The sequence below is a fragment of the Ambystoma mexicanum genome, chromosome 6q (genome assembly GCF_040938575.1).
Source record: "Ambystoma mexicanum isolate Mex_15411 chromosome 6q, UKY_AmexF1_1, whole genome shotgun sequence".
In the NCBI taxonomy this organism is placed as follows: Eukaryota; Metazoa; Chordata; class Amphibia; order Caudata; family Ambystomatidae; genus Ambystoma; species Ambystoma mexicanum.
The window spans coordinates 395,586,145-395,602,715 of record NC_090937.1 but is presented as its reverse complement, the minus strand read 5'-3'; the positions used below and the strand labels follow the sequence as shown (position 1 = coordinate 395,602,715).

Sequence of the window (16,571 nt, the reverse complement as noted above, 5' to 3'; positions counted from 1 at the left end):
AAACAGAAGGTGGTTTTAAGGAGCAGGAGTTGGAGACCAATAAGGAAGACTCTGGGGATGATGATGTCAGCAACAGGGTTCGCCATCACCCTCACTGGTGCAATGCATGCCACCTCCAATTCCAACATTGCCACGATCGCCAGCTCCTCTGCTGCACCAACTTCTGCAACACTGAATAACTGGTCAATTCAAGAAATGAGAGCTGTTGAAACCAGCTCTCAATTCTGAACAGTCATGGATGGCATTAGCTGCAATCTTTCGCTCTGCAGGTATGTTTGACTGCAACTGCCAGCAGTCCTAGCCAACCTAGTCAAAGGTCAAAGGTGTTGGATCATGGGATTCACAATCCAAAACATCTGGCGCTGCAGGTTTCAAAGGCTGTGTTAGCTCGTATGTGAGATAACAAAAAATGAAATGTGATAGAAATAATGCAGCACATGCTTCTAAGCCCTTTGTGGTACGCCATGAATGGCCACCATAACTCTACGACTTGCAAAAGATAGTTTAAGGGTTTTTATTTCAAAAATATTAAAAAAGATTCTAAGTGCTTCCCTACTAAGTCTTCCTGTGGGATCCCAGCTCCCTAACCCAAGCTTAGCGATCGGTAAGCCCTACTGTCTAAAAGCTAGTGAGAGCCTAAAGGCCAAAGCTTTGTCTATTTGGCCCTCACTGGGATTCTTCTGAGGGGTCCCTAATCTAACACTCCGCAGATTCTACCAGCAGAAATGACGATTTTCTTGTGCCGGTAACAGCCCCCCTTGATAGTTCTCTCATACAATCCAGCTACTGTTTTGTGCCTCTATTTTGCAACATTTTCAACAGGGATAGGGTCATGGGCCTCTATTTTGGGTCTGGCTGTATTTATGATTCCAGCTAGTGTTTTGTGCCACTGCCCTTCATCTTTCCACAAGGATAATGTTGTAGGTCAGTATTCTGAATCTAGCTACCTTTTTTATGCTTCTACTTTGCATTTTTTCCACAGGGATGATGCGATGGACCGATATTTGTGGTCTTGCTGCATTTTCAATCGAGGTACTGTATTGTGCCACCACCTTGCATCTTTCCGCAGGGATAATGTAATGGGCCGGTATTTTGGATCTAGCTACTGTTTGGTGCCTCTACTTTGAAACCTTTTCCACAGGGATGGTATCACGGGCCTGTATTTTGTGTCTGGCTGCATTTTGAATCTAGCTACTGTTTTGAGCCACTACTTTGCATCTTTTCGCAGGGACAGTGTCATAGGCTGGTATTTTGATTCTAGCTACTATTTGGTGCCTCTACTTTGCATGTTTTCCACAGGGATTGTGCCACAGGCCTGTATTTTGGGTCTGGTTGCATTTTGAATCTAGCTACTGTTTTTATGCCACTACCTTCCGTCTTTTTCCACAGGGATAGTGTTGAAGGCTTTCATTTCAAACCCCACAGGGACTCTATGGTACGTATAGCACTCCAACTCAATGGAACATAGCCATATCCCGCCTGGGGCACAGCTTCTCACCCGCATACATCTGCCGCAATTCACTACTCGGCTTCATAATGAACATCACTTCTGCCATTGGAAAACAGCTGGGTCTCACGACAAACATTTGGTCCAGCTGGGCACACAAGCAGTCTCCTTGGCTCACCTACTCCCCTGACAACCTTATCACAGTACCCATCCACTAGCCAGATCTCATGGGTCGCTTGCAGGGACTTAGCCACCCCTCCCTACTTTGTGCTGGCTAAAATGCACCCATGCATTCTAAAAATCCTCCTTTCAATTCTCATACCTCGGACTTCGGTCCCCAACGGTGTCCACCCCACAGCGCTTTGAGGCCATATCAATGGCACTGAACGTTTTACAAATGCCATAGAACATAACATAACAAGCTCTCTCTCTTTCTCTGCTTTTCCTGTTCTCACTACTCCTTACACCCCACCCTCTAACTCCTCCCTCTCCCTGCTCTGCCTTCGCTCACACCCTCCAGCCTTTTTCCTCTCTCTCCCTTGCTGTTCCTCCGATGTGATCCCGTCACTCCTCTCCTCACCACTCTCCACATGCCTTTTCTCACCCCTTCCTACTACAATCACTCTTGCATGCACAGCTTCAAACTTACAAAAACAGTACCACTTTCTCTCTTAACCTAAACCTCGCCTGCACTCTACATCAACTTTGCCACCAGCTTTTCAGCACACAACTCCACTGTCTGTCCTCCACCTGGTTTCTTAGTCTGCCTCCACACCTCCTGACCTCACCCAAACAACCTACACTCTACATCTCATTCACTCTCCTTTTATAGTATTTTGTTCCTTAGTTCCCTCACCCCTTTCCATTGGTTCAAGGACTTACCTGATTTGGGTGACAACAAAGACTTTTGGATCTGCCACTGTTGTACTCACTTAAGATAGCTTAAAATAGCTAATTTCAGTGTCAAATTGCCTTGTTCATAGAGCCAAAGGTTACTAATAGCTGTATAGAGAGCCTGTTAACAGAGGTCAACAAGAGGTAGGCAGAGGGCAAAGTGGGCGGGAACTAAAGGGTACGGCCTTCCCTCTTCGGTGCAATCCGTCTTCTTTCCCTTACTTTATGCGACCCAGAACACCATTCCAGAGGGGCAATTTATTTTTTATTTGTAAACTTCTCCCCTTCTGGGGATTCAAACCTGAGTCCTGACATAGAAAGTTATTGTAACATCTGGATGGGCGGTTGTTTATATGAATAGACTGCTTGGGATTTAAAACTAATCCCCTAGGAGCCAAAAGGCCCAGCTCCAGGGCGATGTGCGTGTGAATGGTTGTAGGCACAACGTTGTTTGCAGGCCATCTGGGGGGTGTGTGTGTGTGTGTGGCTGGGCATGTCCTTTCGGAGGTGCCAAAGGTGGGTTATGAGGGGAGGCGCCATACAGATGCATGAATGACACAGTAATGGTGGTTATTTAAATGCATGCTCTTTCACTGTGTTTTCTTCAGTCTTGCAGACTTCCTGTAAAAGAGTGTTGCAAGGTGGTGTGGAGGAAAGGCAGCACCCGGTATGGGACTTGAGCCGGGTGACATTGAGTATTGGGGGTGAGGAGGGAAGAAAAGGAGGTGGGGCAGAGGAAACATCGTTCCACTACTTTTTTTACACTTCGACCACTGAAGTTAGGGCATGTTTTAATTTTCAGTAGGGGAAGATCACCTGAGGTGCTGCGCTCTGCAGACCCTGAAGAGGTTTTGTGAGACCCCAGGTCGAGGCTGGATTAAACTTGTGGCGTTGTTCGAGTCCAAGAAAAGTTTGATTCAGTGCTACCCACTCAGCAGAGGATTGTAAAGAAAGGCGACTGGCAATATTCCTTCCAGTGGGGTGGCTGCTGTTCATGAGGGAAATTACTGTAGTATATAGTATGGACCATTGCAAGAATGTAAGCCACCTTTGCTGGGGTGCCACTTTAACACCCCTCCTCCCAAGCCCCAGCAATGGGGGCCACATATAAGGCACGGACGGCCAATCGTGTGTTCACAGGAACATCACTGCTTGGCTCTCTATTTTATCGGGCTAGTTGCGGCTTAGCTTGGAACCAGATCTGATCATAACCATTCGATCGCTTGATGGTTGGGTTTCAGATTTGAATTTAAATCGTATTGTTTGAATAGTATTGTCATAATTGTCCACCCTAAGTGAGGCACTGGTTGGGAGTACACATTGCACCTTCGGGGCAAGTTCTGAACTCCAAATGGTTTCTGTTTACCCATATTGATACTCTTTTTATGTTTAGAGGGCACATGTTGAAGAAAGCAGAGGGGAACAGAGCCACCAGAAGCAGGAGGATCAGGTGGAGCCGCCCCCGCTGGGGGATGACGAGGTCATCGATGAAGTGAGTTCATATTCAAGAAAAAACACGAAATATGCTATACTTGAATTCGTTATCTTAACATATACTCCGCTGCTCTCTAACTACTCCATTGGGAGACACTCAACCAATCCCATACCCTGCCAAGTGACCTCTAGGACTAGCATAAACAATAAAGCAGCAGGGAAAACTATGCGCTAGTTTGATACCCACTGCCATTGACACCCGAGAGTCCTGGCCTGCACCTCGAGTAGGCGCCATCCTGCTCAAAGAGAGGAATGGTAAGACCTTTTAGGGGGACGCTAAATGGCCTTTACTGTTCAACCTCCCCAGGCAGCCATCCCTTTCAACTACACTCCATGCTACCCTTGACTCAACCTTTCTCTTGGAAGATGACCACAGTGATAGGAACGAAGATATCAAAATCTGCGTGATCAGATGTAAAGATGTACCTCAAAAGAACCACTGCCTCTTTTCGGGTCCCTGGGACCTCCTGATTTCTCTTTATCTATTGTAGGCATATTATAACTCAATTTAAAGAATACGTGTGGCTTTTGTGATGAGGTGCGCAGCACTGCGCAGGTGTCGGTGCATCTCAAAAAGACCACTTCTCTGCCCAAATTGTGCAAGGGTGTGGTAAGGTATTGAGGTTCTTCCCAGGACCTTGCCACTGCTGACGAGTGTCGATGAGAGCCCAGGCTCATAGCCCCTGGTATTGACTATGTTCAAGTTTCGTTTCACTGCATGATATCAGAGCGTGTCACCCCAGGAAATCTAGGGTTGTTAACTGGAGCCTGATGTGGCTCTGGCTGTAAGACCGCAAAACTGAAGCCAAACCATCAATTCACTGGCTCCTGAGTGGACAGGCGTTCTATTGAGGTAGGAAAGCATGGCTCTAGGTGATTTAATCGAAGAGATTTGGTCGAATCCAAATCCATGGATTTTATTTTCTTCTTTTAAGCCATTCTGCTGCAAATTTATTCAGGGGGAGACCCGCACCTAAATTTTTACCCTTACCCACCCCCCACATATATTTGCTGCAGCATTCGTCCGAAACAATTTGATGGATTTGGCTTCGACCAAATCTCCTGCAATGAAACCTCCCTATCCCGGAAAGCATGGAGTAAGGATGAGATGTTACTTATATTTGACTGCCTTGGTAGAACGTTCAGGTATATTTGAAGAAACAGATCAGGATACCCACCTTAGAGAAATGATCTAACCCGTGTATGTCATCTGGTTCTGTGATGTGATACACACTTGTGGCTCCAGGGGGTTTTCATTGGCATGGGCATAATGGGTGCTATAAGACAGTTCCTGCTTGAACTGCTAGAAAACTACCAGCGCTTCTGTCAAGTTTACTTTGGCAGCAAGCTGACAAGAAACGTACGTTTTTGGATGCTCACTCAAGATGGCGATGTTTGTCTGGCCGGGTGCGGATACCTGGCTGACCCCGAGATGATGGTGCAGCCAAGGAAAGCTGGGAGCGGATCCAAAAAGCCCATTTATCAAACTAAAGTGATGAGGTAGGCCCAATCGGTGTATCACCAAACCAGTGCTTAATTTGTAAAAAAATAAGTGCCAGTGCCCAAAAAATATTGGCCCCATAATGCCGGGCACGGCGCCGCCCCGCAGTGCGGACGCGCGCCCCGCACCAGTTCAGTGCTAAACCTACCTAGATCGGCCCACCAGCAGCCCATCACACTGCTGCTGCTCCACGTCACATGTTTGGCGCTGCAGCAACTGCTGGCACAGGCTAGTAGTGGGATGGAGGGGGAACGGCACACATGGGTTGAGAAAGTATAATGCTTTAAACTTTACCCAAGCTCGAACTTAAAATTAACGGGGCTCGGGGTGAGGGGGTTGGGGAAAGGCAGCCAACGTTGCGCGGTGCTATACAACCATTCTCCATTGCAAATTGTAACGGGGTGGCTCTCTCTGCTCACATGGTAATTGTTCGGTTTTATTGTTTTCCCCACTACAGTGTTTGCTGGCATTTTTTGCAACCAAGCCAAACCACTCTTCGAATAGTTAATTACGTTCACACTTGCGAACTGGATGAAAGACTTGTTCTCCATGTGGGTGGAAATACCAACCAACTTCGATTGGCAGATGCCAGTGCTAAACCCGCTGAGCTATCTTGCTAGCCCAGCACACCTGGTTCCTCAGTAAACCTGCCCAAGCTCTTAATTTGCCTGGAGCTATGCACCCACACAGCCGCCTAACTGCTACACACAATTAGGCGCGGACACATTTGGAGCCAGATGCACACATCTTTATTCTTAAAGTGCTAGATCGTAACTGCTGTTACTTCCCCGAAAGCAACAGTGGATGTGGGCAGCATATTAGATTGCTAATATCTAATTAAGAAAAGAGATGTGCCGTGGGGTGGGCTTGCCTTGCAAAACTTCAATTGAGCCTGGTCTGTCCTGTCACAGCCCAGGTGTGGGGGAACGCACGCAACAGGCAAGTTCCATTTCAAACTACTGCTAACCTTAAAGTGGCAATGCTAGAAAAGATCATGGGTGAGCGTTTCTATTCATATTTTCCATTCCTAGTATGGACATAGGGGTGGAAATACAAGATGGCCGTCCAAGTGACCCACTCTTTACAGTGCTTTACTTGAAGCGATTAACCGTGTGGTGGTGTTCTGGCCCTATTCCTCCACCCTTCACCAAAATGGCTGAGGGGTGGAGTCAGTATTTATTTGGATATCAATATAATATCACATTTTGTGACCAAAATTCAGATATGGGAGTTCGGGGGGGAAGTGTTTTGAAGCAGGTGCGCTTCCTTCTTAACCTTCCATCTGCAAGCGGGTCCCCTTTGTGAATCAACAGGATCCGATGAGCAGTATGATCATTGAATTGAGTGCTTGGCTGCAGTTTTCATAAAATATGCCCTTCCAATTCTACTACATTTATGGGCAGAACATAAAGCAACAATACCACTTGATTTAGAACCTTCATGAGATAATTGGCTGCTTACCAATTACAGTCTTGATGGTCTGATAAATACCTGCTGCCAGATTTTTCTTAAGGTATAAACAAACAGATTTGAACACAGTTCTCCAAACTCTAGTAATAAAACACCATCTGGATTCATCGAAATATACGAATGGAAGCGCACATCTACATTAATAACTAAGGGCTGGAAGACCACTGATGCTTTGGCTGATGTCTGTTTTGACAGATAATCTGTTGTACTGGTTTAAAAGAAGGATGCTCTTCAGAATATTGCAGCATTATGGCTCTGCGAAGTTATCATATAAGCCTGTCAAGCAACTGATCACGTATAACATATAGGAAACATTAATAACCAGAATATAACACTCTCCACTCTTGCTTAATGTAATAACCTAATAACTATTATAGATTGAGCCTATTAATGTAAGTTAATTTATGCAGCAATCATCAAATAATCAAAAACAGTTGCACAATCACTCCACACGTATTTTCCCAAAGTGATATTTAATACATTTTCTGGACCTATATTAGGTAACCATATAATGCAAATTACCCACGTAGCACCATCTTGACTGTGCATTTGGTTGGACTGCTGATAAGATGGCTCTGCTGAGCCTCACAAAGTCGAGTACACTTGTTTAAAGCATTGCAGTTTCCCAAGAGAGGAAAGACCAAGGCTGCAACCGGGGCGGGGCGCTTTCCGCACTTCTTCACGCTCGGCTTGTTATTGCAGGCAGCAGCTGGCGGCCGCACTGGCTATGGGATCATCTGCATCATCAATATTGATGCATGCAGATCATGATCCCATTAGCCATTGCCGCCGCCCCACTCACATTCTCCTCACGGGCTGCGGCCTGATCGCATTTGCCTTGCGGGCCACGGCCTGCTGCTGAGTCGGACTCCGGTGCTCGGGCCAGGTGCCAGTCCAACTGCAGAGCAGGCATGGCGGCCACGGGGCAGGCCGCGGAGCACACAAACTGCTGCACCTGCAATGCATGCAGCATGCTGCATTGCATTTCACGAAACCGGCGGCCGGGGTCAGAGTTGGGGGGACGGGTGTGCGGGGGGGGGTCGCACTGCACTCCCCGTCATATGGATGGCGGGCGCGCGCACACGCGCAGTGTCCGCCGCCATGGATGTCACACAACTGAGCATCATGTACATTCATGGTGGCGGGCGGAGACGCAGCGGCACTGCAGGCCCGAACAGATAGAAAAAAAGACAGTCTGAGTCAACAAGTTAACTTTCTTCACTTACCTTACCGCCGGCGGCGCTGCGTTGTTCAGCAAGCGCGGCGTGGCCTGGGCTGCCCCTGAGGAACTCAAGTAGGCCTGGACGCGGAGGCGGAGTACAAACAGAACACGACTCTCACCCTCACCGTGCCTTAACAAGTGTGCTCCTGCCTCTGCTCAACAACAGACCCACGTGACACCCACCCCCACACACTCACGTCATCATGTCATTTCACTGGCTGGAGCCTGGAGGCACAAAGTTAACAACACAGCCAATGAAAACTGTGCATTCTGTGTTACTATACAGAATGTATCAGATACTGCATAGTAAAAACGGAATGTTGTTTTTCATTGGCTGTTGTTGTTGTACTCTGTAGGCCCAGCCAGCCAGGAGCCAGCCATGTCTCTGCAAGGAGAACAGCAGCAGAATGATTATGATGATCATGAAACTAGTTTAAGTGTGCAGACAAAGGAATTCCACGTGCGGCAGCCGCCCTATGATGTTCCGGTGCCCAAAAAAGAGTGCCGGTGTTGGGGACCGGCAACCACCCCCACAAATTAAGCACTGCACCAAACGCGCATTGTAAAGGCTGCAGAAATTCGGATCCAAATAAGTCTCCATGCAATTCACTGCATCCATGGTGTGAGCCCAGGGTGATCTCTGCCCCGTTTGCATGTGCATGGAAGGGATCAGAAATGATGGCCCCAATTTCAACAAGCTCTGGCAGAGCCAACAGTTTAAAGAAACGTTATTTAGGTACCAGGCAGTCAGGTTGCAAATCACAGATCACAAATTGTTCCACAGACCAAAGAGAGAGAGAAAAACACAACAGAGTTATACACTGTCCTTCAGTAATAGATGTCCATTAAATCAAACAGACATTACATTGCAGAGGTCCAGTAGTCCATTCTCAACACATCCCAGTGCCCATTCATCTGCTGCTGTTCGCAGAGTAGTAACTTTGCTGAAAATGTTGGGGGCAGAGGGGACATGACATCTGAAGAAAAGGTGCCCCAGCCAAATGAATGGGGACAAAATGGTGTGCCAGGAAAGTTTGGGGGGGGACAAACACCCCTGCCCCCCCTAAAATTACGCCCAGGGCTGTTCGCGGGAGAGGTAAACACGAAATGCTCCCCAAATATCCGTAGGATGACATGATGATACAACTATTGCTGCATATCCTTCCTTCCTCTCATTAACATACGCTAACTCCCTGAGCCACCCGGCTGAGGGAACCGTTTTAGACTTCCAATATTTTAATATGCATTTTTTAGCTATTATACAACCTCCCTACTAACACAGATACCATAGCAAAATCGCCCAGAAAGTACTTAGGAGGGGAGAGAATCGGGGGAGTATCTAACATATCATACATCACGTCTGCCGCTTCCTGCCAGAAACGCCCCACCTGTGGGCAGTCCAAAACATATGAAACGAGTCAGATTCCCCTTTCCAGCATTTCATGCATGCGCCACTTGTGTTTGCTGTGAACCTGGACAGTCTCGCTGGTATATAATATAGCGGGTTCAGGACCTTAAATTGTATGAGCTCCAACATCGCATTCAGAAATACTTCCCTTGTGAGAAGACAGTATTTCGGCCACTGTACATCTTGTATGACCACAGCTAAATCTCGCTCCTACTGGGGCCTAGCCGTATTACTTGAAGGCTGATCATTCTGAATCAACTTATACAACCTAGAAAACAATCTCCTAGAATCACCCCGCCTGATACGACCCACTCGATGCATCTATGGGCATCTGGCTCTTGCGGAAACTATGGCCACCGGCGCCTTGCTGCCGGCATCACACAAAAATATTGCAGTGTTCTAATCAGATTATTACCCAACTTTTCCGCAAACTCCTCTAACGTCACATACCTTCCTCCCGGGAATAGATCACCCAGAACCATCTGCTTATCTACGTCCCAGGACATCTGTACATCAGGGTCAAACGTGGGTGGGATTCCCAGATAGTTCCACAGCAGAACCGCGGCACTGTAGAGTGCCGTAATCCCCAGCCTCTTAAATATGCGGGACCATGCATTGCCACTAGCGCGCACCGGATCAAGTACAGGAATCTGCATGATGGTCAGCAAAGAGGACAGTCTTCAAATCTGTGGCCGCCGCCACGCTATAATGTTCGAGTGCCCTATGCACTGGGCCATGGTCTGGGGAGTGCCAGTAGCCGGCATATTGCACATGTTCCTCGTTATAGTATAGTTCAAAATCTGGTGCAGCAAGTCCGCCCCTTTCGTATGGTTATGGCAGCTTTTCCCAGCTCATTTGAGCAACCCCTGCACCCCACACAAATTCTACTGCCATAGACCTTGGTTTGACAAAGAATGCCTGCCCAGGCTAGATTGGCATGGTGCTGTAATAGTATAATAACTTTGGCACTACCACCATTTTCAACAAGGACAGTCTCCCATACAAGGAGATCGGAAGCTTCGCCCACAATTTCATCTTAACAGCTGAAGTACCTAACTAAATCTCATGATTGACCGAATATAATGAATGTTGTATCTGGGATACAAGAACATCCAAGTATTGAAATGTTCGCAGGACCCAGTGAATTCCCAAGATATCAGAGGACATAACGTCCCGTCCGTGAGTGGAAATAATTCTAATTTCGCAGTGTTAATCTTATACCCCGAATAATATGTAAATGACCGCACTTCCTCCATTATGGGCTCTAGATTCTGCTCCGGGTCCCGGACATACGAAAGGGTGTTGTCTGCATATAGTGAAGTAATCTGTGAAGCCCCAGCAATTTGGATACCCCTATTCCCGTGCTGCATTCTTACCAGCCATGCCAAAGGGTCTATTGTTAGAGCGAATAAAAACACTGACAGCAGGCATCCCTGTCGTGTTCCCCATCCCAAACCAAAAAGCCCTAATAACACCTTGTTGGTACGGACCTTAGCTGTCGGGCCGGCATATAACAGTTGCACATACCCTATAAAGTATTCTCCAAACTTAAAGTGGCACAATACTTCAAATAAGAATTTCCACGCAATGGAGTCGAAGGCCTTCTCCGCATCTAACAATGCGCGACCGCAACGTCCTGGGGATTTATTTGCGATATAATGCGAAAGCCTCTGCAGATTCAAGGCTGTGGATTGCCCAGGATGCACCAAGAGAGACATATATAGGAGCGTTCGAGTGGCCAATGTTTTTGCAAACACTTTAGCACCTGCATTAATCAATGAGAACAGCCTATATGATGCCAACTTGTGTGCATGTCTATCCGGCTTCACCAAAACAGAAATTATTGCCTCTGATAGTGACGCCAGAAGATGGCCATTTTCCAGGCACTCCTCCCACAACCTGAGCAAACGTGGTGCCAAGGTTTGACAAAACTCCTTGTAGAGTTCAATGCCAAGGCCTTTCCGGAAGCAAGTGATGCATTTGCCTCACCTACTTCTTTCACCGTAATCGGTTGATCAACGAGCAACCGCACCTCCTCAGGCAGTCTCGGTAGAGCCAGTCCCTTCATATAACTTCTCATCTCAGCATCTGTGCAGGCGTCCGCGTTTGCATCAAGGTCTGGTAATAATACTGGAATTCTTCATTAATCCCATCTTTCATAGTCCGTATTTCCCCCATTCTTCCTTCAAACCACATAATGACCTGTGATCCTCTTTCAACCCTCACTGCCCCAGCCAGAAAATGTCCGGACTTATCCACCTCCCCATATTTCCACATCTGGGAGTGCCTCGCCATATATTGTACCTCTTTGTCTGCTAACTGCTGAAACTTCTGCATATTTCCCTTGATGAGACCCAGCAGCGATTTGTTTTTAGTTACCCCATATTCGTTCTCGAGATGTCTCAAGTGAATTTCAGACTCCCGTAGGTCTGCACGGATCAATTTCAGTCCCCCAATAGTTATCGACAGCAGCTCTCCGCACAGGCATACTTTAAATGCCTCCCATATCACAGCATACTGAACTACTGAACCTTCATTTACTTCAAAGTACCCTTCTAGCTTATCCTGTAGGGATGTTCGGACCTCAGCATCCAATAATATTGCGACGGACATCTCCACAACCGAGTGATCCCACAGTCTTGCACCCGCGATACCCAATCCATGGGGTGCAGTCATAGATCTATCCTGGACATTGTGTCATGGACCGATGAGTATTAAGTATATTCAGCCACAGCAGGGTAATCCATTTCTCCACACATCCACCAGTCTCAATTGAGACATAATCTGCCCTATCATCTGTGCTGCACTGGTTAAACTCTACTGGGTAGTCCTTGATTGGTCCAGCACTACATTCAGGATAGTATTGAAATCCTCACCCCATATAATGGGGGTGTCAAGTGCTCTCAGCAATATACCAGATAGTGGTCTATAAAAGTTGGGGTCGGCTATGTTTGGACCATATGTATGTACCAGTCCTACCTGCACCCCAGATAATCTCCCCCAAACAATTACATATCGCCCCTCTCGGTCTATGCAAACCTCATCTGCCTGGAAGCACAAGGACCGATGTACCATGGAGAACACCCCTCTTGCCTGAGATGAGTAATCTGTATAGTATCTTTGCTGACCCCATTTGAATTCAAACCCCCTATGCAACAGCTCCAGCCCATGAGTCTCTTGTAGCAGGATAACCCCAGGCCGATGACGATCCAAATAAGCCAGTATCTTCCTGGCTTTAATGGGATTGTTCAGGCTGTGAACATTCCATGTGATGAATTCAATAGGAGCAGCTATTCATATACATTGAACTAACAATCTGTGCACACAATATCCTCCCATTCAGCTCAATCCAGGCATGGCATTCTATCCAACTAGCAACATGTCCACCAACTTTTATAACTGTACTTCCCAAACCTCCTACATCACCCACTCATCCGCCCAGCAATCAAATACCCAACTAAACCCTAACAGGCATCAGAACCACAAGGGGGGCGAGGCTACAGAGCCATGGGCTAGGTCGCAGTTCCTGAGGGCTCCCGAGATCCGACGTTGATCCGTCAAATTGTGGGCTTTGGACTTAAGCTTAAAGGTTGATGCTGGGACCCCTGTAGTGTGAAGATATAGGGCATATATTGCTCTGCAGCTCCGAGAAAAACAAAGCCTGCTGAGGGGAGAACAGCAATGTGAAGTGCGTAGGTCCCCAGGTCTGAAAACTGAAAATGGCGTCTGTCCGTAGCTGTTAATGGACTCGCAGCTGTGAGTGAGCTGTTCTTACAGAGGCACAGTGCGGCCCGGCAGGGAAGTCGACGCACTACAAAGTGTTGTAGCTGGGTGAGCAGGCACGTCTGTAACTGAGGCATGGACGAACACGGGCTGTGCGAAACCCGAAATAAGTTGGATTACGTGTGGATACATTGTTGCAATGACATAGGAGCTGCATGCGTAGACTGGGAGCTGCCGAAGGAGTTTGCGGCCGAGGATGAGAACAGCTGTGCAGCAAGAGGAGCGGACACGCAAAGGAAGGGCACAGCTGACAGAATCGGTGGACCGATTGCTATTTGCCGGTGAGGCGTGGAGTCTGCAAATGAAATCCAAGATGGCGGGCGCCATCTGACGGAGCAAAGACTTGGTGCTCAGTCAGAGAGCGGAGACGGCAGAAGGCCTCCAGTCTCCCTCAATGGGTACTGCAGAGATGATTTCAGTAGACGAGACACTGAGCACATAAGCACTACAGCAGAGGCAAGCGCAGATAGTAGCGCAATTAAACAAACAAGGAATCAACTGGATGCATTAGGACACCCCAGGATGGAATTTGCGGCAAATGAGCAGGAGATTGTCAGACCACCTCTCAGGTGCCCCTATGTGTGCTAGATTGGGAAGTAACACAGAAATATGCCTGGAATAGGGCTGGCCACACCCAGGGCATAGCTGAATTATTATATGGAGCCTACTGAACACTAAACTTAGAACAGCATGATGATGGAAGGATACTGAGGCGGAAACCTTACCCTGGACCTGTTGAAAGCCGCGAAGTGGGTGGCTGGAAGAGTGAGGACAACCATCCCGCAGGCGCAGGGGGCGGAAAGTGGTGGACAGAGCTACTGGAGAGCAAAATACACCTTGTAAGGACGGGCTGCTGGATATATGCCACACACAGTCCGTATCTCAGATAAGTTGGATACCACCAGATAGCAGCGGGCGAGAGCGAATACGTGGAGAACCTTGTGTGGATGGACCAGTATGTGCGTAAATGATTGAATAAAAGTAGAGTTGAAGGCACCTGGAGCCCCCCCTCCCAGCCATACACAGGCCCCCCCAGTAGAGGCCTGGGCAACCCTGTAGCACAGTACGACACGGCCAGGGGAGGTAAACAGGCCAAGCAGATAAGCTTGTGCTTAGACGAGACTGCAAGCAAAGGACCGTAATGCTGGTGGCAACACTCACCCAACAATTACCGGGGGCAAGAACTGAGACAACAGAGTGACCTGACATTGGAGGCAGAGACCACCTCACCCCAACAGCAGACATGGCAGCTAAGGGGGATAAACCTAGAGTTAAACCACCAACCATGGAGGACTTTGCAAAATCGTCGCCCACTGGAGAACTTTTGAGACCCAAGAAATCAGAAGCGCAGGGAGAAGGGTCCCACACGCGAAACGACTAGCCGATCCGGGAAGCCATAGCGGAGCTGAAGATGTCATAGGAAAGTAAGATCGATGCGGCCATGGCTGAGCTGCGGACGTCGTTGGAACTAAAAATTGACGCTGTGAGCGTGGACGTCAGTCTGCTGAGACAGGATGTCAGAAAGTTGGCAGAGCTAGAAAACAAAGTGAAGGCCATCACAGATACTTGCACCGCGAATGTGGAGGAGGTTGCGATATTGAAACAACAAGTGCACAACCGCGAAACCAGGGCGGAGGAAGCAGAAGGATGGGCACAAAGGAATAATATTTGCATCGTGGGGCTCCCTGAAGGAGAAGAAGGCTTGGACCCAACAGACGATGTTGAGAATATGCTGTTACAAGAGATAAGCGGAGGAGCACTCACCCAAGGATTTACAGTGGAAAGGGTGCATAGAGCCATGACCAGGTGGCCACGACCAGGAGCACCACCCCGCCCACTTATAGCAAAAATATTGAACTATAAAGAATGGGAGAAGATCCTAGAGCACTTCTGGAAAGGGGGAACCATAAGCAGAGGATCAGCGAGCATCACAGCGTACCCGGATTACACCTTCTTGATACAACGCCAATGATTGAACTATGTGTCCGTAAAGAGGAGGCTGCGTGAGGCTGGGTACAAGTATATGTTGCTATACCCAGCAAAACTGAAAGTGATACACTTTCATTTCACTTTCGTGAAAGTGAGCTCGGATTATAAGTACAAGGCCTGATCTAACTATAAGGTAGTAACGGGAGATACTGAGGGAACACATTAGCAACCCCAATAGCTAGTTTCGTTGGGAAACTTATAGGGCGGAATCCCCCCGCTGAGTTCCGAGTATCTGCTACACGGAGAAAGGGATTAGATGTGGGATAGCCTGAGATCCAGGGATGGAGCTGGGCAACAAGTTGGGGCATTTGGAGGGGGGGTTCAGTTGGGGACGGGTAGGGTGGGGTTTTGGGAGTGAGTTGGGGAGTTTGGCAGGGTGTTACGGGAAGTTGTAGATGGGACACAAGCTTACACCCACGCGCTACTGCGCATGAAGCGGAAGACAAGGGAGGATAGAGGCGGGACTGGATATGGATGAGAGATGGGAGACCTTAAGATAGCAACCTTTAACGTCAGGGGGCTCAATAGTTATTTAAAGAGGAATAAGATCACGATGTATCTAAGGAGGCAGAGAATAGACATCGCCCTATTACTAGAAACTCACCTTACGAAGGAAAAGCAGGATGTGATAAGGAAAAAATGGAAGGGCACCACCATAGGGGCGGCTTATTCAGCATACGTCAGATGGGTAATCACTTGGATAGCACCACATGTCCCCTTTCAGTTATTACTGAGTCTGATGGGAGGATGGTGGCGATACGGGGATTGAAAGAAAATAGAGAGCTGTGTATTATTAACACATATGCCCCGAACCAAGATACTGTGGCCTACTTTAAGACTTTATATAGCAAAGTTAGCCAGTACCTCGGGGCGATGTTATATGGGGAGGAGACTTTAATTGCAAGCTAGACCCCAGGGTGGACAGATCAGATAAGAAGCTAAATAGACCTACCCCTGCAGCCAAAACCGTGAGGACCCTACTGGGAGACTTTCATCTGGAGCAACACCACATGAAAGACAGTATTCTCATTACTCAGCCCCACAAAACTTGTATACACGGCTAGACTACATGTTTGTTACTCTGGCGCTGTCGGAGGAGCTAGTGTGGTCGGAATACAAAGCGAGTGTCCTCTCGGACCACTCGCCACTGATCCTAACATGGCAATATTTACCTCCTAGAGCTAGGATCCCAAAGTGGTGGCTCAGAGGCGAAGCATTGAAAGAAACAGTGTTCACAGGGGACCTGAGAAATGAAATTATAGAATATTTCGAGAATAACACTGGAAGCGTAGAATCGGCTGGCACTCTATGGGAGGCATTTAAGGTGGTAGTGAGGGGAGCAGCTATATCTAAATCCAAAGGT

General features: G+C 47.8%; 1 protein-coding gene across 2 annotated transcripts in view; it reads left to right on the top strand.

Annotated features, from left to right (window-relative positions):
- The window catches only part of CFI (complement factor I), a 325,763-nt gene that overhangs the window by 56,064 nt on the left and 253,128 nt on the right, over nucleotides 1–16,571 (top strand). Inside the window, exon 2 of one of the 2 annotated variants that reach the window (XM_069630881.1) lies at nucleotides 3,735–3,833. The exons of the other annotated variant lie outside the window; for it this stretch is intronic. Coding sequence (XP_069486982.1) covers nucleotides 3,735–3,833 — 99 coding nt within the window. The remainder of the gene's footprint in view (nucleotides 1–3,734; nucleotides 3,834–16,571) is intronic. 2 annotated transcript variants of the gene reach the window in all.